This window comes from Salvelinus fontinalis, chromosome 9 (genome assembly GCF_029448725.1).
Source record: "Salvelinus fontinalis isolate EN_2023a chromosome 9, ASM2944872v1, whole genome shotgun sequence".
Taxonomy (NCBI): Eukaryota; Metazoa; Chordata; class Actinopteri; order Salmoniformes; family Salmonidae; genus Salvelinus; species Salvelinus fontinalis.
The window spans coordinates 30,416,661-30,443,459 of record NC_074673.1 but is presented as its reverse complement, the minus strand read 5'-3'; the positions used below and the strand labels follow the sequence as shown (position 1 = coordinate 30,443,459).

The 26,799-nt window shown below is 43.6% G+C and overlaps 1 protein-coding gene across 1 annotated transcript; it reads left to right on the top strand.

Annotated features, from left to right (window-relative positions):
- Positions 1–163: 163 nt before the first annotated feature.
- On the top strand, positions 164–25,553 carry LOC129861818 (cyclic nucleotide-gated cation channel beta-1-like). Its single transcript, XM_055932966.1, is given in 24 exon segments — positions 164–285; positions 544–678; positions 9,783–9,960; positions 9,963–10,091; positions 13,431–13,467; positions 15,518–15,695; positions 15,873–15,890; positions 16,379–16,411; positions 17,098–17,196; positions 17,534–17,688; positions 19,507–19,674; positions 20,145–20,353; positions 20,518–20,568; positions 20,984–21,070; positions 21,348–21,412; positions 21,620–21,742; positions 21,832–21,973; positions 22,161–22,320; positions 22,427–22,524; positions 22,617–22,700; positions 22,884–23,002; positions 23,116–23,262; positions 23,358–23,535; positions 23,653–25,553. Coding segments are annotated over 24 exon segments (2,940 nt in total). The 3' UTR covers positions 23,878–25,553.
- The last annotated feature ends 1,246 nt before the right edge of the window (positions 25,554–26,799 follow it).

The window sequence follows — 26,799 nt, the reverse complement described above, 5'->3', positions numbered from 1 at the left end:
GAGACTTGGAGGGGAGTTGCAATGAGGTTAGTGGAAGAACAGCATCTAGAAGCAGACATGAAGGATCTGGAGGTGCCAACACAGATGACACAGCCAACAAAGTTGGCTCTGGCACAGCAAAAACAGCCATTGAAACCAGATGAGCCTGAACCGAATCTTCCAAATGTCCCAGAGTCAACAACTCCATCGCTGGAGGATGCTGAGACTCCGACAGGCAGGTGGACACCCTTCACAGAGAGCATCAAGAGAGGCTGAGGGCATAGCTATGGCTACCATGGAGGAACGGTAAGCAAGGAGTCAGACCAGATCAAATATCTCTAAGTAATTTATGTAGAATATTACAGGAGCCTACACACAGTCACTATTTTACACATTGTCTGGTTATGGTGATCCAACAGAAGTTGCATATCTTCTCATTGGGTTAACCAGAATTGTTTCCCTTCAGTCTAAAGGAGTAAATTAAATGAGAAATAAAGTTGTCTATATAAAGTTAGCTTAATATGACATACTAGTAATATCCCAGCAATGTGCACATCTCTGCAGGATGACCCAGGGCTGCGTGGATTTGGTGCAAATGGCGGAGGAGGTGGCCAGACACACAGCTGAGACGGCCTTCAGGCAGATGCAAGATGCCCAATTTATCAAACTGTCCATTCAAAGCCAGGAAGCCATTCTGGAGTAAGACGAAGACCCAGAGTAAGTTTTCACTCAGCCTTAACATCCTCAGTCCCCTGCCTACTCCAGAACAAATGCATAGGCTATCTCCAACCACCTGCCCTACACTTGTATAGCATTTTAAATGTAGCATTTATTGGGGTCATGGTTTAAGAGACAACTGGCCATAAATGTGTGAAGTCCCTCCCCTCCCACACATGCCTGTACATGTGTGGGAGGGGAGGTAAGGTTGTCTCATCCCTGTCATGCCCTGAACAGGTTACACATCAAATCAAAGTTAATTTATCACGTGGGCCGAATACAACAGGTGTAGTAGACCTTACAGTGAAATGCTTAATTACAGGCTCTAACCAATAGTGTGAAAAAGGTATGTGTGGGGGTAAGTAAAGAAGTAAAGCAGTAAAAAGACATTTGAAAATAAGAGTAGCAAGGCTATATACAGACACCGGTTAGTCAGGCTTATTGAGGTAGTATGTACATGTAGGTATGGTTAAAGTGACCATGCATATATGATGAACAGAGAGTTGCAGTAGTGTAAAAAGAGGGGTTGGCGGGTGGTGGGGCACAATGCAGATAGCCCGGTTAGCCAATGTGCAAATGCAGATAGCCCGGTTAGCCAATGTGCTGGAGCACTGGTTGGTCGGGCCAATTGATGTAGTATGTACATGAATGTATAGTTAAAGTTACTATGCATATTAGATAAACGGAGAGTAGCGGCAGCGTAAAAAAATAGAGGTTGGGGGGGCACACAATGCAAATAGTCTGGGTAGCCATTTTAATTACCTGTTCAGGAGTCTTATGACTTGGGGGTAAAAACTGTTGAGAAGCCTTTTTGTCCTAGACTTGGCACTCCGGTACCGCTTGCCATGCGGTAGTAGAGAGAACAGTCTGACTGGGGTGGCTGGGGTCTTTGACAATTTTTAGGGCCTTCCTCTGACACTGCCTGGTGTAGAGGTCCTGGATGGCAGGCAGCTTTGCCCCAGTGATGTACTGGGCCGTACGTACTACCCTCTGAAGTGCCTTGCGGTCGGACGCCGAGCAATTGCCGTACCAGGCAGTGATGCAACCGGTCAGGATGCTCTCGATGTTGCAGCTGTAGAACCTTTTGAGGATCTGAGGACCCATATCAAATCTTTTTAGTTTCCTGGGCTTTGTCGTGCCCTCTTCACGACCCGGTGTCATGTTCCTGTGCATGATCTTAGCTAGCTAGCGTCGCCATGACATCGTCTAGAAGTGTGATTGGGGATTTCTATTGGATAAGCAGTTTCTGCATATCTTTACTGTACTGTCTTTGATTTTATCCTCATGAGCATAGCTACGGGAAGTAAGGGTGCTGCAGCACCCCCTGATAAATCACCCCCAAAATTATAATAATATAAAAAATGTATTTTTGGGGGGTGTATGTTTTTTGCCATATTAGTGCACTGGGCCTTTATTACTCCTGTATGAGCAGAGAAAAATGCTTGTCAGCAGCTCAGGCTGCGTCAAGATGTCCACTATCATCCCCTGCCAAAGAAAAGGGAAGTAACTGAGTTGAATGACTACTGACCCATAGCACTCACTTCGTCATCATGAAGTGCTTTGAAATGTTATTCAAGACATCACTTCCTCCCTTCCCTACACACCCAACCCTCCAATTCGCCTACTGCTCTCTAAGCTCACCACAAAGCTTACAGCCCTGGGACTGAACTCCTCACTATGCAACTGGGTCCTGGACTTCCTGATGGGCTGCCCCCAGGGGGTGAATACAGGCAATATTACTTCCTCCACACTGATCCTCAACACGGGGGCTCCACAAGGGTGCGTCCTTAGTCGCCTCATGTACACCCATGACTGTGCGGCCTCACATAGTTCCAACTACATCATCAAGTTCCCTGGCGACACGACAGTAGTAGGCCTGATAAAATGGCGTCGGAGGGGATCGCTGCCGTTTTACGGGCTGCTAACCAACAGTGCTATTTTGTGTGTTTTTTTGCATTGTTTGTAACTCATGTTGTACATAATGTTGCTGCTACCGTCTCTTATGACCAAAAAGAGCTTCTGGACATCAGAACAGTGATTACTCACCTCGAACTGGACAAATAATTTTTCTTTAATGAGTCCGAAACGAAGGATATACTGCTTCTCCGAGACCATGCCCATGTAACGGATGTTAAATGGCTAGCTAGTTAGCGGGTGCGCGCTAGTAGTATTTCAATCAGTTACGTCACTTGCTCTGAGACTTAAGTAGTGTTGCCCCTTGCTTTGCAAGGGCCGCGGCTTTTGTGGAGCGATGGGTAACGACCGTGCTTCGTGGGCGACCGTTGTTGATGTGTGCAGAGGGTCCCTGGTTCGCGCCCGTGTCGGGGCGAGGGGACGGTTTAAAGTTATACTGTTACACCCAAATCTCCGTCATTCGCGTGAAGAAAAGACAGAAATACAGGGGGCAGAGATCGGGGTGCCTTGTGAGAATTTGTTGGCGAGTGGGCAACCTGCCTCTACCATCCGTTCTACTGGAAAATAAATTAGATGATTTCCGCTCAAGACTATCCTACCAATGGGACATTAACTGTAATATCTTATGTTTCGACGACTCTGATAATATTCAGCTGGCTGGGTTTTCTGTACATCGGCAGAACAGTACGGCTACGTCTGGTAACACGAGGGGTGGGGCTGTGTGTCTATTTGTCAATAACAGCTGGTGCGCGAGGTATTAAGGTATTGCTTTCCTGAGGTAGAGTACCTCATGATAAACTGTAGACCTCACTATCTACCAAAGAGTTTTCATCTATATTTTTTGTAGCCGTCCATTTAACACCACAAACCGATGCCGGCACTAACACTGCACTCAACGAGCTGTATAAGGCCATAAGTAAACAAGAAAATGCTCACCCAGAAGCAGTGCTCCTAGTGGGCGAGGACTTTAATGCAGGCAAACTACAATCCGTTTTACCTCATTTCTACCAGCATGTCACATGTGCAACCAGAGGAAAAAAGGAGGCCACCTTTACTCCACACACAGAGATGCATACAAAGCTCTCCCTCACCATCCATTTGGCAAATCTGACCATAATTATATCCTCCTGATTCCTGCTTACAAGCAAAAACTTAAGCAGGAAGTACCAGTGACTTGCTCAATACGGAAGTGGTCATATGACGCGGATGCTACGGTACAGGACTGTTTCGTTAGCACAGACTGGAATATGTTCAGGTATTCATCCAATTGCATTGAGGAGTATACCACCTCAGTCACCGGCTTCATTAATAAGTGCATTGACGACATCGTCCCCACAGTGACCGTACGTACATATCCCATCCAGAAGCCATGGATTACAGGCAACATCTGCACCGAGCAAAAGGCTAGAGGTGCCGCTTTCAAGGAGTGGGATACTAATCTGGACTCATAAGCAATCCCGCTATGCCTTCAGACGAACCATCAAACAGGCAAAGCGTCAATAGAGGACTAAGATTGAATCCTACTCCACCGGCTCTGACGCTCGCCGGATGTGGCAGGGCTTGCAAACTATTGCGGACTACAAAGGGAAACCCAGCCGCGAGCTGCCCCGTAACACAGGCCTACCAGATGAGCTAAACGCCGGAGAGGGAGTATATGTGACACGCTCTCCATAGCCGATATGAGCAAGACCTTTAAACAGGTCAACATTCACAAGGCTGCGGGGCCAGACGGATTACCAAGTCTGTAATACCTACATGTTTTAAGCAGACCACCTGTACTCCTGTTCACTGCGTGGCCAAGCACGACTCCAACACCATCATTAAGTTTGCTGACGACACAACAATGGTAGGCCTGATTGCAGGTCATCCGGACTATTTACATTGACAACCCCCCCTTTGTTTTTAAACTGCTGTCGCTGTTTATTATCAATGCATAGTCCCTTTCCCCCTACCTACATGTACAAATTACCTTGACTAACCTGTACCCCCTGCACATTGACTCGGTACCGGTACCTCCTGTATATAGCCTCAGTATTGTTATTTTATTGTATTAATTTTATTGTATTAATATTTTATTGTATAATTTTTTTTTTACTTGAGTTTATTAGGTAAATATTTTCTTAACTTGATTTCTTGAACAGCATTGTTGGTTAAGGGCTTGTAAGTAAGCATTTCACGGTAAGGTCTACACCTGTTGTATTTGGAGCATGTGACAAATAACATTTGATTTGATTACCAAAAACGATGAGACAGCCTACAGGGATGAGGTAGGAATGCTGACGCTGTGGTGTCAGGTAAACAACCTCTCCCTCAACGTCAGCAAAATAAAGGAGCTGATTGTGGACTTCAGGAGGATTCAGGCTGGGCATGCCCCCATCCTCATCAACATGGCCGATGTGGAGACGGTCAAAAACTTCAAGTTCCTTGGCGTACACATTTCCGAGGAGCTGAAATGGTCAAATCACACGGACACAGTTGTGAAGAAGGCACGACAGCAACTCTTTAACCATAGGAGGCTGAAGAAATGTGGCCTGCCCCCTTTGTCCCCTCCCCCAACAGACATCATTCTGAATAGCCACCACTACACCTAACCCCCCATGCACCCACCTCTTCCTGCTGCTCCCCCATGGACATTTAAATGTTTCTCCCCCCTCAACGTACAATTACCCTGCCTACACCCTAATGGACATTTATATGTATCATTGTCACAGTTGTAAATATGTATATATTATTATAGTTGTTTTATTGTTTCATTCACACCTACACTGTTGGAGCTCAGAGCTTAATTATTCCACTGTACACTGCAACGACATCAACGAACCTGTGCATGTGACAAAATACACATCTAATCAAAACATTTGATGTAATCATAACACGACATCACTTCCCCTGGCAACCACTGGTCCCCTCTCGACGGTTGCCTAGTAACTGAGCAGGCTTCCTGTTTTTCGCTTCGACGTGGGTGAAGGGTGGCTAAGGTTTGGGCTCGAGCGAATCCATTGAGAGGTAGACGATTCTCTCTCTATTTCAAAACTTTAAAACACAGCAAAACGTTTGTTGACTTGACAACAGATTCGTTAATGTCGCAAAGATGAGTCTTGGGAGGTAAACTATTACCGAATGCACTCGAAATCTCTTGAGTGTTCAAGTGAGTAGCCTCAAGCCTGCCTTGTCCATATTGAATGCAAATTGTTTTTGACCATGCCTAGTCTATCAGATGTAACACTTTGAATACACCTGCTGCTAACTGTTTACTGGCAACAAACTAAATGTCTGAAAATATATTTAGTTTATGTTTAACTTTACACTTATTTCTTCTATTGAATTTTCTTGATTGGCTACTGAACTGGTAGCTAGGTTGATTAGATAATGCACGGTATTAGTAGGATTGGCAAGTGACATGTTGTTGTTCTACCTATGCAATAGTGTCAGGCGGTTATAGGGGGGAGGGATTGGGAGCAACATTTTGCTGTGACCAGGGTTCTAAATGAACATTTTTCATTGGAAGCACTGGTGTTCCCAACTTTAAAAAGTTAGGAGCACTACATGAAATGTAGGAGGAAAAATAAGATTTCATTTTTTGTTGTTGATTGAGATACAGCCTATATTGAGCCTATATGAATTCTAGCTACTTTTGAAGCACATGTTGTGCCCTAGAAACTAATATGTAACACTAAAGACGTTAGTTTATTATAAAAGCTAAAATGTTGTCATGAATACCTGTCATTGAAATTACAAAGTAATTTGTGGAATATTAGGTTTCTACATTGTGTAAATGCACAATTTTCTTATTGAGACAGGACAAATTGGTGCCGGAGGAGATGGCTGCCGTTTTACGGTCCCCTAACCAATTGTGCTATTGTGTGTGTTTTTTCAAGTTATTTGTTACTTATTTTGTACATAATGCTTATGCCACCGTCTCTTATGACCGGGCAGAACTTCTAGATATCAGACAGCGATTACTCACCCCGTACTGGAAGAATCCTTTTTTTTCTTTAACGAGTCGGACATGAAGTATTTACTCCAGATACCCGACAAGGCCCTCATCCCCGTCATTAGTAGGAGAAAGACACAGAGATATCGGGGACGTAGGTCTGGGTGCCTTGTAAGGATCCGACTGCGAGTGGGTAATCTGCCTTTACCATCAATCCTATTAGCCAATGTACAATCACTGGATAATAAAATAGAAGAACTACGAGCACGTATATCCTACCAACGGGACATTAAAAACTGTAATATCTTATGTTTCACCGAGTCGTGACTGAACGACAACATGAATAACATACAGCTGGTGGGTTTTACACTTTTTTGGCAGGATAGAACAGCAGGCTCTGGTAAGACAAGGGGTGGTGGTCTATGTATATTTGTAAACAACAGCTGGTGCACGAAATCTACTTAAGTCTCAAGGTTTTGCTCTACTGTGGTAGAGTATCTCATGATAAGCTGTAGACCACACTATTGACCAAGAGAGTTTTCATCTATATTCTTTGTAGCTGTCTATTTACCACCACAAACCGATGCTGGCACTAAGACTGCACTCAATGAGCTGTATACGGCCATAAGCAAACAGGAAGATGCTCATCCAGAGGCAGCGCTCCTAGTGGCCGGGGACTTTAATGCAGGGAAACTTAAATCCGTTTTACCTCGTTTCTACCAGCATATTAAATGTGCAACCAAAGGGAAAAACCTCTAGACCACCTTTACTCCACACACAGAGACACGTACAAAGCTCTCCCTCGCCCTTCATTTGGCAAATCTAACCATAATTCTATCCTCCTGATTCCTGCTTACAAACAAAAACTAAAGCAGGAAGCACCAGTGACTCGGTCAATAAAAAAGTGGTCAGATGAAGCAGATGCTAAGCTACAGGACTGTTTTGCTAGCACAGACTGGAATATGTTCTGGGATTCTTCCAATGACATTGAGGAATACACCACATCGGTCACTGGCTTCATCAATAAGTGCATCAATGACGTCGTCCCCACAGTGACTGTATGTACATACCCCATCCAGAAGCCATGGATTACAGGCAACATCCGCACTGAGCTGAAGGGTAGAGCTGCCGCTTTGAAGGAGCGGGACTCTAACCCGGAAGCTTATAAGAAATCCCACTATGCCCTCTGACGAATCATCAAACAGGCAAAGCATCAATACAGGACTAAAATTGAATCATACTACACCGCATTACATTGTACACTGTCTCTTTAAAAAGTATTTTGAAGACAACATGCAAGAGACCTGTCATTCATGCCGTGTTCACATCCTAGTCAAAACTAGGAATTCGGAAATGTCTGACTTGCTAACTGGTTGAAATCAGCATGTGTATAGAGCCCCACAGTGGAGGCGTCATAATATCCATAAAACCCAGCAGTCAAACAGGGAAATTGTTCCAATAGTTTTTCCACCATTCATTTTTGTCATAGGGGATTAAATAAGGGCTGTGTTTCGTGTAGGCTTAACCTGGTGTGACGTTTTGATAACCATGTAAATCTCTCTTTGATAAGGTGACTTTTATCAATATATTCGGCTCCATTTACACCTAGATTCATTCTTTGGGGGTAAATACAGGCGAATATATTGATAAAAGTCATGTTGTCCTAGAGAGATTTACACGGTTATCACAACGTCATGCCAGGGTAAGCCTACTGTACACAGCTCTTATTTTAAGTGTTTCTAAAATCCCCTATGGGAAAAATGGTGGAAAACGATTGGAACCATTTCCCTGTTTGACCGCCAGGTTATATGGGTATTATGACTCATAATGTGGTACTCTATAACTACAACCAGTTAGCAAGTCTGAAATGTCTGAGTTTCTTAGTTCTGACTAGGATGTGAACGCAGCATCATTCATTGCTATGAGTATTGATCTCTTTTCTATGCCCCCAAATGTTTGGAAATACTGGTAAAGTTAACCGGCTGTTAGCTAGCTAGCCAATGAGGTAACATGACTGAGTAGTTTTAGAACAGCCCACAACATGGTGATCCGGTCGTCACTAGTTACCACAGTCTCAAATTACTAAACATTGCCCATTTATTTTCTTAAAAATCGTATTTTAAACGTAACCTTAACCACACTGTTAACCTTAGGCCTAACATTAAAGCTGCAATATGTAACTTTTGGGGTGACTCGACCAAATTCATAGATATGTCATTGAAAGAAAATCAAAGTTATTTCTATTGTGGCAGACCAGGGGGTTGGGTCAAAACGTTTTACACAGATCAGACACGGACAGAGTAGGATTAGCTCATTTCAAAGGTGTTTATTAAAATAATAATCCAAAATAAATAGTCTCCGGTATCCCGTCCTCCGGGTCTTGCTGTGTCCTGTGGGGATCAAAACTGAACTCCTGTTACCTCTGGTACCGTCCCCAACTATACGTCAGTCCTTTCCTCCCCTAGTCTCTTCCCTGTGTGCTGCCCTTCTGGCAGCTTTATGGGACTTGTACAGCTGGTGAGGAATCAGCCTTGATTACGCACAAATCCCCAATCAGCCCCAATTAGTCCTGGCCGGAGATCCCGTCGAGACCTGGCACGTCCAGCAGATGGAGCCATCGCCTCGTGATGTATACTCCGTCTGCCATCAGGCCTCGACGAGTCTCCCCCTGGTGGCTGACCTGCTGTACGCCACATGCTTTCCATGCTTAAGTTCCGTTTTTGGGTCCTTCACTTTCGATTTTGTATACAAGCTTCAAACAGCTGAAAGTACAATATTTTTGATTATGGAATATATATTTTACAATGGTTTAGATGGTACAATGATTCTCTACACATACTTGCTTGTTTTGTCATATAAACTGAAATTAGACAAACTATTACAATTTGAGCAACCAGGAAATACCGGAGTGATTAAAGGGCATATTTAAATGAAGACCAAAAAGCACATTTTTGTTTTCATGAATTTTTATGATATAGACCATTTTTATTTTTTGGCAGTGGTAACTAATGACAAACGGGCGATCCGCTATAGGAAGATAAAAATGTTATGCCGGGAAATATATAGGTCAGATCTTTTGACCTGGTTGGGCTAGAAGAAATCCGTTTTCACTGTAGTAATGGGGCAACCATGACGCTATCGAATCACTTTTTTCCCAGGCTGTGTTCATTTTTATTTGTTCATATCACTGTATGCACATTTCTTTGATGTGGCACTTAACTGCACCTGTACTATACAGTAGGTGCCAGGTGTGTCCTGCTGAGGAGGACCCAGTGGAGTCAGCAGAGAGTGCCCCTCAGTCAGAGCCCAGAGAGGCTGCATCACCCGACATTGAACCAGAACCCCAGGAGGAGCCAGAGCACCAGAGGGCCTCTCCATCCCCTCGTTCAAGCCCAGAGCCAGAGCAATTCAGACAGTAGAGCCTGAACCTAAACCAAAGGCCCAGAACGCCAAAGTAGCACCTGAACCGGTGACCCAACAACCACCTGAACCGGTGACCCAAAGCAAGGAGGCAGAGGACTGCAACAAACCTGACACCACTACCAAGGTAATGTCAAAGCCATGGTTTTCGTCATAACGCATATGGAAAAGATTCATGAAATTAAAATAATAATCTTGTATGGCAGAAGTAGATTATTTGTACAAAAATCTAGTAAGAATCAGGTAAGATACAAATAATGATTTGTGCATGTATCTTCTATATCAACATTGAAATGGTGTATGTTTGACTTTGTATGACAAACACAATCGAATACATGAAAGTGGCCACTTTCCTACATGGACATTGTTTGACATATATGTGACAAAATACATGAATATGAGTCATCTATGACTATTATAAGAAAAGTGTATGTTTTGACATGTAACCACTACAAAATAAATGCTTTTCTTATAAAACAAAAACATGACAATTACTGTAAGAAAAATACAATATTAATGCTGGGCTCCAGCCCTGCTTATCTTTGATATTTGTCACTGATTACTACCAATGTGCTATCGTGAGAATGATTGTTGAGCGATCTCAACTTAATAACTAAATAGAGTCACTGCTGCGATCAAAGATATATTATTTTTCCTTCTCCAGTCCTCCTCCCTCTCCTCCTTCTGTCCTCACTTCCACCTCTTCTCGTCTTTCTGCTTTCCCCCTTCCTCCCCTGCTCCTCCTCGCGGCAGACTTTGCTTCTTCAATAAGTGTGACTTCGCGTGCGTTAATGGCGTCAGACAGTTGTATGCAAGTGCTTTGAAATGTGTATGTCCCATGTATATGAGACCTTAGAAGGCTTAGCTTACATGTCTCTTGTATGTTTTGGTGGCGGCAGGTAGCCTAGTGGTTAAGAGCATTGGGCCAGTAACTGAAAGGTCGCTGGTTCGAATCCCCAAGGTGGGAAAGTCTGCTGTTCTTGAGCAAGGCAGTTGACCCCCAACAACAACAACTGCTCCCAGTGTGCCGATGACGTTGATTAAGGCAGACCGCCGCATATCTCTGATTCAGCGGGGTTTGATTAAATGCAGAAAACACATTTCCGGTGAATAAATTCAGTTGTGCAACTGACTACTATCCCCCTTCCCAGTTTTTATATAATACATGTAACACTTGCTTCTGAAGCTAAGCAGGGTTGGTCCTGGTCAGGCCCTGGATGGGAGACCAGATGCTGCTGGAAGTGGTGTTGGAGGGCCAGTAGGAGGCACTCCTTCCTCTGGTCTAAAAAATATCCCAATGCCCCAGGGCAGTGATTGGGGACACTGCCCTGTGTAGGGTGCCGTCTTTCGGATGGGACGTTAAACGGGTGTCCTGACTCTCTGAGGTCATTAAAGATCCCATGGCACTTATCGTAAGAGTAGGGGTGTTAACCCCGGTGTCCTGGCTAAATTCCCAATCTGGCCCTCAAACCATCATGGTCACCTAATAATCCCCAGTTTACAATTGGCTCATTCATCCCCCTCCTCTCCCCTGTAACTACTCCCCAGGTCGTTGCTGCAAATGAGAACGTGTTCTCAGTCAACTTACCTGGTAAAATAACGGTAAAATAAAAAAATAAAAAATAAAAATAAAAAAAAATTCTGTTATTTCTAAATGTTACCCACCCACATACAGTTGAAGTCTACATACACTTAGTTTGGAATCATTAACTCGTTTTTCAACCACTCCACAAATTTCTTGTTTTGGCAAGACGGTTAGGACATCTACTTTGTGCATGACAAGTAATTTTTCCAACAATTGTTTACAGACAGATTATTTCACTTATAATTCACTGTATCACAATTCCATTGGGTCAGAAGTTTACATACACTAAATTGACTGTGCCTTGTTAACAGTTTGGGAAATTCCAGAAAATTATGTAATGGCTTTAGAAACTTCTGATAGGCTAATTGACATCATTTGAGTCAATTGGAGGTGTACCTGTGGATGTATTTCAAGGTCTACCTTCAAACTCAGTGCCTCTTTGCTTGACATCATGGGAAAATCAAAGGAAATCAGCCAAGACCTCAGAAAAACAATTGTAGACCTCCACAAGTCTGGTTCATCCTTGGAGCAATATCCAAGGTACCATGTTCATATGTACAAACAATAGTACACAAGTATAAACACCATGGGACCACACAGCCGTCATACCACTCAGGAAGGAGAGGCGTTCTGTCTCCTAAAGATGAACGTACTTTGGTACGTAAAGTGCAAATCAATCCCAGAACAACAGCAAAGGACCTTGTGAAGACGCTGGAGGAAACAGGTACAAAAGTATCTATATCCACAGTAAAATGAGTCCTATATCGACATAACCTGAAAGGCCGCTCAGCAAAGAAGAAGCCACTGCTCCAAAACCGCCATAAAAAAGCCAGACTACGGTTTGCAACTGCACATGGGGACAAAGATTGTACTTTTTGGAGAAATGTCCTCTGGTCTGATGAAACAAAAATAGAACTGTTTGGCCAGAATGACCATCGTTATGTTTGGAGAAAAATATGGGAAAAGCTTGCAAGCTGAAGAACACCATCCCAACCATGAAGCACGGGGGTGGCACCATCATGTTGTGGGAGTGCTTTGCGGCAGGAGGGACTGGTGCACTTCACAAAATAGATGGCATCATAAGAATGGAAAATTCTGTGTATATATTGAAGCAACATCTAAAGACATCAGTGAAGAAGTTAAAGCTTGGTCGCAAATGGGTTTTCCAAATAGACAATGACCCCAAGCATACTTCCAAAGTCGTGGCAAAATGGCTTACAGACAACAAAGTCAAGGTGTTGGAGTGGCCATCACAAAGCCCTGACCTTAATCCTATATAAAATGTGTGGGCAGAACTGAAAAAGCGTGTGCGAGCAAGGAGGCCTACAAACCCGACCCAGTTACACCAGCTCTGTCAGGAGGAATTATTGTGGGAAGCTTGTGGAATGCTACCCAAAATGTTTGACCCAAGTTAAACAATTTAAAGGCAATGCTACCAAATACTAATTGAGTGTATGTAAACTTCTGACCCACTGGGAATGTGATGAAATAAATAATTCTCTCTACTATTCTGACATTTCACATTCTTAAAATAAAGTGGTGATCCTAACTGACCTAAGACAGGGAATTTTTACTAGGATTAAATGTCAGGAATTGTGAAAAACTTGAGTTTAAATGTATTTGGCTAAGGTGTATGTAAACGTCCGACTTCAACTATAAGTCAGATATTACAAGAATATTCTATGAATTTTGTATTTGCTGCCAAATGCATTACTTACAAGTTCCAGGTAGAACTTTTCCATATGGGAAGACTCAACATTTAGCTGTCTCTCTTGAGGCTTGTGCAGGTGTGGTAACTACTTGTCACTAAATGCTATTCCCTGCTGTTGTTCTGTCACTCATGGCTGTTCCTGTTCCTCTGCTGCTTCTATGGCTCTGCAGGAGGAGGGGAAGACTGTAGAGGAGGGCGAATGTGGTAGTAAGTATTTGCTCATTATAATACAACTGTTTTTATGTTTGTAAGGAGAATATTGTAATCACATTTGAAAGCATATCTTCTATCTTGGTTTGTAACTTGCAAGTCCCATGATGGACCTGGCCAATCCTTTCTCTTCGGAGAATGCAGTGACCACAACATGTGTGTGCCTGCATTTTGCTTGGGTGCGTGCATTCATGCTCTCTCACAGTGCTATCAGATGACAGACAATGTGACTGAAGAAGCTCACGTCAGAGTGTTCATTTGGATGAGTGTTGTCTTGTGCTGCCTGACTGACGGTGCTGTGCTCTCCTCCCAGTCCCTGACAGCTGCGATGCAGTAAAGAGCTGTCTCATGCGTATTCCCCACGCGCCTGCATGCCTCAACAGCTTCAATAACCTGCTGAAAGAGCACAACATCACCGCTCCTAAACTTCCCCCCATGCCCCAGCTCCCCACCAACCTCTCCCAGTTCCCCTCCCAGGTCACCCAGCTAATGCCCTCTCTCCCCCAGAACTCTCCCAAGAGTTCTTCCAGTACACTCGGCCATTCACCCAAATGTCCCAGCGTGTCTCCCAACTGCCACAACAGACCTCTCAACTGCCCCAACAGATGTCCCAACTGCCCCACCAGCTCCAAGTTCAAATACCTCAGCATTTACCTGGTCTACCCACCAACCTACTCCAGCAGTTATCCAGCTTACCCCAAACCCTGGCCAATCTTCCCAGCCAGATATACAACTTACCTCAGCGAGTGGGACAGTCCTACACCAACGTGCAGAACCGCCTGAACAGCCTTAAGCCCCAGGATGCCTAAGCAGCAGCAGCAGCAAAACCAGGACCTGGAGTTGGACCGCCTGGTCCGCCAGGTCCCTCTCCACCACAGCCCTCCGACTCGCACCCCCTCATCGTCCTCCCCCAACAGTACCCTAGAGCTGCCCAACGTGCCCTTCTACCCCCGCCTACCACCCATCAGCCTGTCCAGGCAGCTGTCAGGGCTTTTCAACCCCACCTTCCACATCGAGGACGACCCCACGTCCGCTCTACCCTCAGGTGATTCAGCAGCAGCCCACACAGACATCCTGCTCTGTTCAGTACTGTGCTGTGAAGCTGTGCTGTGATACTGTGCTATGATGCTGTGTTGTGTTTTGCTGGGCTTGTGTTGCAGTCAGTAGTTATTTGTTGTTGTTTCTGTCTGTGACATGTCTGTTTTGTATGTACTGTAGCATGTTTCTCAGAAAAAACTAGAAGCTTAGGATCCTGTGGTTCCAGGAAGCTCTTGCTTTAAATGGTCTGTTTGTTCTCTGTATGTTTGTTTGTTATATAATAGTTTCAGCTGTCTGTTTTGTGATAGGCAAGCCTTCAAGTGGCACTTGAAGCACTGACAAAGTTGGAGAGAGTACATTTGTCATTTTGCAGACACTCTTATCCAGAGCAATTAGGGTTAAGTGCCTTGCTCAAGGGCACATCAACAGATTTGTCACCTAGTCAGCTTGGGGATTCGAACCAGCGGTTACTGGCCCAACGCTCTTAACCGTTTAGCTACCTGCCGCCCAGAGTATTTGACACTTGTAGTGTCCTATTTTGTGTTGACACTTAGAGCGTCTAAGCGTCTAGTACAGTGGTATTCAAACTTTTTCAATGGCGACCCCATTTTTTCAGACATAATTTATGGGGACCCCATTCTTTTCCCCAAGAATTTCTCGTGACCCCACCCCATAGCAAATCTAATGTCACAGCCTTAAAATCTGTCAATTTTGATTTTTACGTCAACAAATAACCTTAAATTCATTGCATTTTCATCTCTTATCAAAATGAAAGGAAACCAATAACCCATACAATAATCTGTATTTTTGTTGTCTACCCCCCTAAAAAATATATATTTTTAAAGGTTTTGTCAACCCCACTGCAGTTCACTAGGGGTCAAGTCCCCAACTTTGAATACCACTGGTCTAGCATATGTGTGTAGATTACCACAGTACATAAGCCTTATTACTAGCTGTGTTCCACTGGAGAACAGTTGAGTCGCTCAGTGTGTTACTGTTGTTTCCCCAGTGAGCTCCAGGCTCAGTGTGCACCCAGCTGTCAATGTGGAGGATGTGGATTCAGGCAGAGAGGGAGGAGGGGATGGAGGGGAGCACCACCACCACCACATTCCCCAAATCCTTACCCTACAGGACCCCAACTTTAAGACCCTGACCGTACCCGGAGTGTCCAAAACCAGCCGTCAGAGGTGAGCGCATACTCCCAAATTAAATTGCCTCCACATAAAGATATTGTCCAAATATATATATAAAGCACATGACTGCTGTCTCTAATACTACTATTACTACTGCAATTTATTTCCCAATCTCTGATATCCTCTAAATTAGTGTTTTCTTTTTTACTTCTATATTGCTTTGGTTGACAGTAAAGTTGCTGAAAAAGAGTAAGAATGGAGAATGCCTATAAAATACAGTGCATCTTAGTTTATAGACTGTATTTCTATTTTATTTTGTTGATTGAAAGCCCCCCCACTCCCAACCTCTTTAGACATGGTGTCTAGTGTCCCTTTACTTGTCCATCTACTATCTGTCTCTCAATAGCATGTTCATCTATGTTTGTAGTCTTTTGTTCTGCAGTTCTGCTCTGTTTTATTGTGTTGTGTTGCTGTGCTGTTCTATCTTGTACTGTTTTCTGTTGTTATGTGTCCTGTTGTCTGCTACCTCTGCGAGTCATGTCAATAGTAAGTGCAATAAATGGATAAGTAAGTACAATAAGAGTATCTTGCACTATCTTCAACCTGTCATCTGGTTGTGTGTTCCGTCTGTGACTAATTGTATGAATGCTGTTAGTGATTGTTGTTGTTGTCATTGTGATTCTCTACACACACACACACTTCTCTGCCCCTGTTGATGGAACCATGGACTGACCTAGTGAGAAGAAACCCAAGAATATCTGGACCAATATGTAAGATGTGTAATCATTGTCACATCAAGGATCCATCCAACCATCAACATTCATCCCATCATCAGAAATTCACCTGTCACGTGTGCTCCCTCTCTGGCCTCTAGGTCACCAGGCTGCTCGTCACAGCGCACACCTGTCACCAGCGTTTACGTGAATAATGACACTCACCTGGACTCCATCACCTCCTTGATTACCTGTCCTTTATATGTCACTCCCTTTGGTTTCTTCCCCAGTCGTCATTGTTGCTGTTTCATGTCCGTGCGCTGTTTGTGTTTCTTGTTTTGTTCATTTATTTATTAAATGTATTCACTCCCTGAACTTGCTTCCCGACTCTCAGCGTACATCGTTACATCACCCTTACTGCATCCTCACTCCTTCACCCCATCCTAACCTGTGTGGTTCTCTGTAAAAATGTATACTACTTGAAAAAGCTGATGCTCAAGATAGTTCAGGGCCTCATTCAGTATACATGAGATTTGTGTTGAATGTTCAGACAACATAATTTCACCATGTTCCAGATACTGTATTCCCTTCCTGTGTAAACTGTAATGCCCCATGGTAAGGCCAAGACTGCAGGGAGCACTCTAATAACAGAGCAGGTTCCAAATGATAGCAGTCTTAGTTTTTCCATCTGTCTGTGTATCAGGCACTGTGCTACAGTGTTATTCCCTGCCTCCCCTCCACAGAAAGAAGGTGTACTCTCAGAGTGAGGAGGAAGAAGAGGAGATGGAGTTCGCAGTGAGGGCATGGCCTAGCCAGTCCAGCATCCTCAGTGGAGACGATGGGTGAATACGGATACCTCCACATCACCACTGTTAGCTAGCTACATATGTCTACTGCACAAAATGTGTTAGTCGGTGGGTATCGACAATGTGGTCAGAATAGCCTTTCTCATACCATCAGTGAATGTCTTGAGAAAGTTCATATTGACTGAAATTCAGGCACAATAAAGGTGCAGAGATAAAAATGTGTGTACGGGAGACATTTTCCATTTTCACTGTGCTTTTATTCACACCAACACAAGTGTTGTAATATTCACTTCAAAAGAACATTGATGTGTGGTTTCAGGGAAAGTGTTTGGTGTGTGTGTGTTAATTACCTATGGGTGTTTTGTGTTTGAAGGCTAAAGGAGCGCCCTGCGTCGTCCGCTAGCCAGGCCAGCTACGTGGTGAACGAGCGCCTACAGGAGCTGGTCAAGATGTTTAAGGAGAGGACAGAAAGGGCCAAAGAGAAACTCATAGACCCAGATCACTCTGATGATGACAGTCCAACTGCCTGTGGGTAACACATAACAGTTACACTCAGGTCTGGTCATGTGCTCAATGTCCAATGTACACATGCCACAAATGCAGTTACAAACACACATGGCTTACAGACAATGGGCCTGATTTTGACAATGCTAGCAACAAGGGAGCAAAAAAAAGAAGAAATACTAATACTCCCAATACTTGTAGTTCAATTTTCTTAAAAACCTGACAGGCAGCAGTAATCTGCACACTGTTAGAATGCAACACAGTAGATACAATTCAGTCCCTTGTGTATCAGTTGTCTTGAATTACGAAGCAACCTCATTCGCTCCATGACTAAGAAAGACACCTGTTCTGAAGGGTTACGGTTAGGTGCAAAAACTTGACGTACCCAGTTGCGGACCACTTTTTGGAAGCTAACCACTCTATATTTTGTCCCTTCGCTATTTCGGCATCTAATACGTCACCCTTCCTAGGAGAGGGGGTGACCTTGACAATTTATTATTAAAACGAGAGGCCGCCTGGATCTTTAATTTAACGACCCTTGCTCCCTCCGGTCTCGGCGTAGACTTTGATCTGAAGCCATTCTTGTGATTGTGTTTTTGCTATCCATTGTAAATAATGTTTGTAGGCCTATGTAGCCAAATGTTATCTATAATCTTATATTAACCATTCATGCTTTTTTATATGTTCTATTTATATTTCTAAATCAACCAATGAAATCAAGCAACAGCCAGCCATGATTACAGACACCTGTGTGTGTTCCTTTTAAACTATACTGAACAAAAATATAAACACAACATAGAACAATTTGAATGAGTTACAGTTCACATAAGGACATACGTCAAATAAATTAATTAGGCCCTAATCTATGGATTTCACATGACTGAGAAGGGGCGCAGCCATGGGTGGGCCCGGGATGGCATAGGCCCACCCACTGGGGAGCCAGGCCCAGCCAATCAGAATTAGTTTTTCTCCACAAAAGGGCTTTATTACAGACTGAAATACTCATCAGTTTCATCAGCTATCCGTGTGGCTGGTCACAGACGATCCTGCAGGTGAAGAAGCCGGAAGTGAAGGTCCTGGGCTGGCGTGGTTGCCAGTGATCTGCGGTTGTGAGACTGGTTGGACGTACTGCCAAACTCTCTAAAACGACATTGGAGGCGGCTTATAGTAGATAAATTAACATTAAATTCTCTGACAACTCAGTGGACATTCCTGCAGTCAGCATGCCAATTGCACGTTCCCTTAACTTGAGACATCTGTGGCATTGTGTTGTGTGACAAAACTGCCTTTTATTGTCCCCACCACAAGGTGTACCTGTGTAATGATCATGCTGTTTAATCAGCTTCTTGATATGCCACACCTATCAGATGGATGGATTATCTTGGCAAAGGAGAAATGCTTACTAACAGGAATGTAAACAAATTTGTGCCCAAAATTTGAGAGAAATAAGCTTTTTGTGCGTTTGGAACATATTTTATTTCAGCTCATGAAACATGGGACCAACACTTTACATGTTGCGTTTATATTTTTGTTCAGTATATATAAACTAGTGACCCGCAGTGTTTGTCATTGTACCCTGATGAAAACAACTTGGCTGTCGAAATTTTGGTTATAAAATGATTGCATCTGAGCTCCTAGAGTGTGAGGCTCGCCTTTTTCTTTTTCAAGTGAAGGGTTACAGTACCTTTTATTTCCAGGTGCAAACGCACAGCCAAACATATCAAAACTCGGACCGTACGCTCACATACAGGCAAGCTGCATCAGCACAGCTGTGGCCAACAACCTCTTTAACCCGACTTTTCACCTCTGACCCGTGACTCTCCTCTGCTCTTTCACCTGCAGCCCCTGCAAGAGCTCCAACACCATCTCCTGCACCTCCAGAGGAGCCGAAGGAGGAGGAGATAGAGGAGCAGCAACCCAAGCCTAGATTATGCTGCAAGGTGACGCCTCCTCGCTGGATCAGAGCTTTGCTGCACTACCGCTTCCCCGCTAGCATCGACCCCTTCACCAGTGAGCTCCCCCTCCGCCTAGCATTCACTATCTCCTCGTCCTTTAACCCTCCTCTCTTCCTCCTGCTTTCCTCCTCCTATTCTTGTATTAATCCCTCCTCCTCTATTACTTTTTCCACTCCAATTTTGTAATCTCCTGATGGTTGTCACTAGTTACCACACCCACAGTCAAAATTGGCTACATTGTAAAAATTCCTGAAAACAGACATTTGCTTTTTGGTCTTAATTTAAGGTTAGGAATAGACATAAGGTTAGCAGTGTGGTTAAGGTTAGGTTTAAAATCAGATTTTAAGAAGGGAAATTGTAGAAATAGGTGGGGTTTAGCCATAATTATGACGTGGCTGTGGTAACTAGTGACAACCTCCTGCTTTGATCTGAACGTTAGTTTGGCTTTCAGTGACCTAATTTGTTGATCTTTATCATACCTGCTCTTTCTTTTGCTTTATGGGGATGATGCATCTCTCCCTCTAGATCTGGTCTATGTGCTGTGGCTGTTTTTCGTCACCTTGGCGTGGAACTGGAACATGTGGCTTATCCCGGTGCGCTGGGCCTTCCCCTACCAGAACCCCAGTAACATCTACCTGTGGCTACTCACTGACTATCTATGTGACCTCATCTACATCCTGGACATACTGGTCTTCCAGCCCCGCCTGCAGTTTGTCCGCAGTGGAGACATAGTGGTGAGATAGGGACATTTCACAATTGTAGTCTCAATTTTGGCATTCTAATGAGTCCATGTTGCCAGAAGAGGGGTTACATCTCAAATCGATTTTGCAGATACACACACAGAAATACACATGTCAAAATCATTGATGTATGTGTTTTTTGTTTGTTCTCATTGCAGTTTGACAAAAAGGACATGAGAGTGAATTACATGAAAACCTTCCGGTTCAAGGTAAGGTTTCACTTGAAAATGATTTTGCAGTGTTCACTACTGAATGACTACTCCGTGGCCTTCTAGTTAGAATGTATGAGATTAGAAGGTTGTGAGTTCAATCCCTGGCTGAGTCATACCAAAGACTGTAAATATGGGACCTGATGAGTCTCTGCTTGGCACTCAGCATTAAGGAGATAGTTTTGGGATAAGGCCCTGTGATAGACTAGCGTCCTGCCCAGGGTGTGTACTTGTACATTAAGCTGCCTCACGCTACAGAAACAGGGCCTACCTTTCCGGCTCGCACAAGCTAAGGCTTGTACAAGGCTATATACTTACTACTGAATAGCTTTGAGAAAGATAATGTTTTTTAGCCATGTGATGATGTCAGCTTATTTACAGACCATGTCTCTGACTGTGTTTCTCTGGGTTACAGATGGATGTCATCAGTCTTGTTCCACTGGAGTTGTTCTATTTTAAAACTGGGATCAACCCACTCCTCCGCTTCCCACGACTACTAAAGGTAAGGCTTACCTGCCACCTGTGTGGTCTACCTGGGTTGACTGTGATATAGAGCTGAGATTAACCAAAAATGATCGGCACCGATCATACTGATCACTTATCGCAGGCATTTTGCCAATATCGTTCATTACAATAAGTAGCCTATACTAGAAAGTTTGAAATGAAATAAGTTCACTCATATGGGTGATTTGTTAATCGGACAATTGATGGCTACTGTGAAACATACCATCATGTTATTCAGACAGCAATTAAAATGTAATCTTTCCTCCATTCTCCAGATAATGTCTTTCTTTGAGTTCAACGACCGTCTTGAGGGCATCCTGACCAAAGCCTACGTTTACAGGTGAGCACAATCAAATAGTTGTTACATTTTTAGCACAGTATTTTATCTGCATCACCATGCTCAGGTCACAATAGGATTATATGGGCAGGGGGACCTGATCCTAGATAAGCACTCCTATTCTGAGACTCAGGCCCTGGTCTTTCTTAGGGACATGAGGGGCAGCTCAGTATGTAAAAGCCACTCTCTCCTTCTGTCTGGTTTGATCAGAGTGATCCGGACCACCACCTACCTGCTGTACTGCCTGCACTGTAATGCCTGTCTGTACTACTGGGGCTCTGCGTATGAAGGTCTGGGCTCCACGCAGTGGGTCTATGACGGACAGGGCAACAGGTGTGAGGATTCACCTTCAATAAACTTAGAATCATCATAATCATACCTTCACACTATCATTGAATTGTCCCTGTAATCATGTTTTTCAGTTACATCCGCTGCTACTACTTTGCTGTGAAGACCCTAATCACCATTGGTGGACTGCCGGACCCCACAACGCTCTTTGAAATCATCTTTCAGCTCATCAACTATTTTGTAGGAGTGTTTGCCTTTTCCATCATGATTGGACAGGTTGGTTACCACATTACCAATAGCTGTGTATAATGTAAAATATGATCATGTGTTTAAGGATGAAATATCTAGATTGTTATCTAGCTCTGAATCATTATCTGAACATCTGTTCTATTATAAGCTAATTATAGTGTTGGCTGTTGTGATTAGTGTCGACTCCTGATTGGCCAATGACCGTTTCTTTCAGATGAGAGACGTGGTTGGTGCAGCCACAGCAGGACAGACGTACTACAGAGCATGCATGGACAACACTGTCAAATACATGGCCTCCTACCGTATCCCTAAAGACGTGCAGAACCGGGTTAAAACCTGGTACAACTACACCTGGCAGTCCCAGGGCATGCTGGGTAGGCACATGTCACTTTGTGCTGTGTAGTGTTGTTCTGTTGCATTGTGCTGCATTGCCTTGTGTTGCATTGTGTTTACTCTCTATTTCTGTCTGTCTCTATACAGATGAACAGGAGCTTCTGGTCCAGCTCCCAGACAAGATGAGGCTGGACATCGCTGTAGATGTCAACTATGACATTGTCAGTAAAGTGTCTCTCTTCCAGGTGCGTAAGTCTTCAGGCTGTCTCAGCCCACAGAAGATTTGACGGCATCTATCTCTCTGTAATTCTCACTCAGCCCTACTTCTCCCTCTCAGGGTTGTGATAGACAGATGATCTTTGACATGCTGAAGAGACTGAGGTCTGTTGTTTACCTTCCAGGGGACTATGTCTGCAAAAAGGTAAAGGTTAAAGCAATATCCGGTAGCTGTGCCGCCTCTCTAGCTTGTTTGTGTCCGCGTGTGTGCGAGCGTGCTTCTCTGTTTGAATGTATTTAATGTGCAGTTTGTATACACTCTGCGCCTTCTTTGTGTAAGGTAAACTGTTAAGAGCAGGAGATGTCTGACTGTCGCTCTGTGTTTCAGGGTGAAGTTGGACGGGAAATGTACATCATCAAAGCCGGCGAGGTGCAGGTGGTGGGCGGGCCAGACGGGAAGACTGTGTTTGTCACGCTGAGGGCGGGGTCAGTGTTTGGGGAAATCAGGTGAGCATGATGTCAGGTCTGACGTATGCTCTTTGTTTCACTGAAGAAAGCACACACATTTTCTTCAGGAAATGTACTTTTTCTAGTTGGATTTCTTCTCTTTGGGTTGAAAGCTTGCTGGCAGTGGGTGGAGGGAACAGGAGAACAGCAAACGTGGTGGCTCATGGCTTCGCCAACCTGTTCATCCTGGACAAGAAGGACCTCAATGAGATTCTAGTGCATTACCCCGAGTCCCAGAAGCTGCTCCGCAAGAAGGCCAGGTTAGACAGGGGAATAAAGACTACTATTAATTTCTGGGTGTTTCGAAGTTCACAATTTTTAGTGTATAAGAATTTGTGATTGTTTCCGGAATCAGGAAGATGCTCACGAAAGATAAGAAGCCTCCGAAGGAGCCGGCCCAGGTGATCCCTCCTCGAATGGTCACGCCCAAGCTATTCAAAGCTGCTCTGGATGTGGCGCATCAGAAAACAGGCCTCAAAGGGACCCTCGCCAAGATTAAGGAAAATATCAACAAATCCAGCGTTTCTCTACAGGTATGGTATTTGCTGTAAAAAAAAAAAAACAACAACAAAAAAAACACCCACATTATCTACACACACACACACACACTTGTATGCTCTGAATGAGCTAACCTCCCAGTTTCCCCACAGCCCTCCATGTCCTCCTCCCTGCCTCCCTTGTCCCCAGTCTCTCCAGTCTCCAGTCTGGACCCAGAGCGCGAGGCTAACGCCATGTCACCAACCATAGACAGCTCCACGCTGCTCTGCCCCGTCTCCCATTGTCACGGAGATGAGACACTCTCCAAGGAGCAGGGCCAAGTGGCGGGAGAAGTTGCAGGAGAGAGTGGGAAGAAGAAAGAAAAGAGAAAGGCATGAGTTGTCTCCAAAAGCTTTAAAAGCTGTCTTCATGTGGAGAAAGGGATGCACTTTTTTGTCCCTCTGTACTCTACTGCAGAGAGGGAGACCAGAGAGAGAAGAGCCATGGTTCCTAAAGATCATCCAATTATGTCTCAGGAGTCACAGACTCACAGTTTCTGTTCCTTTATACCCATATACTCTTCTTTTAGCTAACCCTTTGATACTTGTGAAGTACACTGAGTATACCAAATTTGGAACACCTACCTAATATTGAGTTCAACCTCCCCCCCTTTTGCCCTCAGAACAGACTCAATTTCTCATGGCATGGACTCTACAAGGTGTCGAAAGCATTCCACAGGGATGCTGGCCACAATGCTTCCCACAGTTGTGTCAAGTTGGCTGGATGTCTTTTGGGTGGTGGACGATTCTTGATACACACGGGAAACTGTTGAGCGTGAAACCCAGTGTTGCAGTTCTTGACACAAACCGGTACGCCCGGCACCTTCTACCTAATATCCCGTTCAAAGGCACTTAAATATTTTGTCTTGCCGAATCACAATCTGCAAGGCACACATACACAATCCATGTCTCAATTGTCTCAAGGATTAAACATTTTAAAATCCTTCTTTAACCTGTTGCCTCCTTCATCTACACTGATTGAAGTGGATTTAATAAGGGATCATAGCTTTCAACTGGATTCACCTGGTCAGTTTATGTAATGCAAAGAGCAGGTGTTCTTAATGTTGTTTTGTATACTCAGTGTATAGGGCCTAGGCTACCTAATTCCACAGGGATGGAGAAACAGGTGCTAAACTGATGTCTTTGATATTGCAGTATATGTTTGTGTTTACAATCCCAGAGGTAAATGTACCAATCAGCAATAATTGACACAGACATCATCTCATCAGGGGTATGACAAGGTGGTCACACAGGGTACAGCTGTGAGTGTGGGGGAGGTCCTCTCCAAGTCTTCTGTTCTGTCTGTTTTCGGAAAAACAAATGCCTTCTCCTAAAACCTAGTTTTTGTTCATTTTATTCCTTTTTAAAAATGCATTCAGTGAGGGGGGGGGGGGTGAAATGGGAAATACTATAAAAATGTTGGAATCTGAGGAAAGATTTTGAAATGTTTACGTTTTGTAAAGATGACCAGTTATTTAAAGTTTTGTTCAATGGAATGTTATTGCCTTATTTTTCATGGCCCTTGATAGTGTTTCTGGGGTGAATGGGTCAATGATGTATATATTTTTAATCTGAAAATGTTGAAATGTGTACACCTTGAGTGTACAATTTTTATAATGGTCAGCTTGTCAATGTACATATTGTTTTAAATGCAGAAAGGTAGAAGTGCAGCTAATAATTTAATCAAGACTGGTAAACTGTCAATCATGAGTTCACCATGCCAGACAATCAAAGATTTACTTTTAGTCGGCAGCTATACCTTACAAAATCATTTTGAATTTAGCTGAACAAATGACACAACAGCTTTTGACACTAATGGGTATGTTTAAAATGACTGTTTATAATTTTTTTTACTAACTTGACAGATCAGAAGACGACTCATGTCCACAATTTATACATGAACAGTACATGTTTTTAAGTTAGAGGTTTTGTTATCTGTTGGATATACTTTTTAATCATACTGTTAACCAAATGCTGTTTTCAAAAGTTTGTAAATACATTGTACATGGGGGGGGGGGGGGGGAATTGTGTGTATTTTACATGAGTTTTTACAGGAAAATACTTAAACCCTTGAATGAAGTTTTTCAGGAAGCAATGCAAGGTGTAACATAATTGTATAGATCCTAAATTCACCAATGAAATACATAGGGTCTATAAACCAGCTACCGAAACTGCCAGACAATGTGTAGCTTGTATGTGAATATTGTTATGTTGGTTGTTGACTACCTTTGTGTATATGGTGTAGGTGACAAAAGCTGTCATGCAACAGATGCTGAGAAAAAAACTTTTGTGATACACCTGCTTTTAATAGATGGGTTAGCTAACGATGTTCACGCTTCAATGGGGCAGAAGTCCATGAGTTGTTGTGATTCTGGATCGCCAGGTAGCTACCAACAATGACAAGAAACTGCCATGTGGGGTATCGCGAGTGACTTGTTTCAACTTGTTCTTGATGCCATGTCTTGTTTTGGCTGATTTCATGTCAATGCTAATATGGCTCAAATTCGCTACCTAGCTAACCAACAACAGTTAACAAATGCTCATTGTGCAAATATATTTATGTTTTCAATAAACATTGGAGACAATATAGTTTACATTGTCAACAATTTAAGCCAACAATTTGCCTCATAGTTGCGCAGGAGTTGATTTTGTTTAATTAAGTGATAATGCCCGAGAAGCCGGTGTTTGGAGGATATATTGGCACGGTGTTGTTAGGCCCGAGATAAAGTCGAGGGCTGACAAACCGTGCCAATATATCCTCAGAACACCGGTTTCGAGGGGATTAACACTTTGGATTCTTTACTATTTTCTACATTGTAGAATAATAGTGAAGACATCAAACCTATGAAATAACACCTGGAATCATATAGTAACCTAATATATTTTATATTTGAGATTCTTCAAATAGCCACCCTTTGCCTTAACAGCTTTGCACACTCTTGGCATTCTCTCAACCAGCTTCATCTGGAATGTTTTTCCAACAGTCTTGACGGAGTTCCTACATATGCTGAGCACTTGTTGGCTGGTTTTCCTTCACTCTGCGGTCCGACTCATCCTCAAACCATCTGAATTGGGTTGAGATCGGGGGATTGTGGATGCCAGGTCATCTGATGCAGCACTCCATCACTCTCCTTCTTGGTAAAATAGCCCTTACACAGCCTGGAGGTGTGTAGGGTCATTGTCCTGTTGAAAAACAAATGATAGTCCCACTAAGCGCAAACCAGATGGGATGGCGTATCGCTGCAGAATACTGTGGTAGCC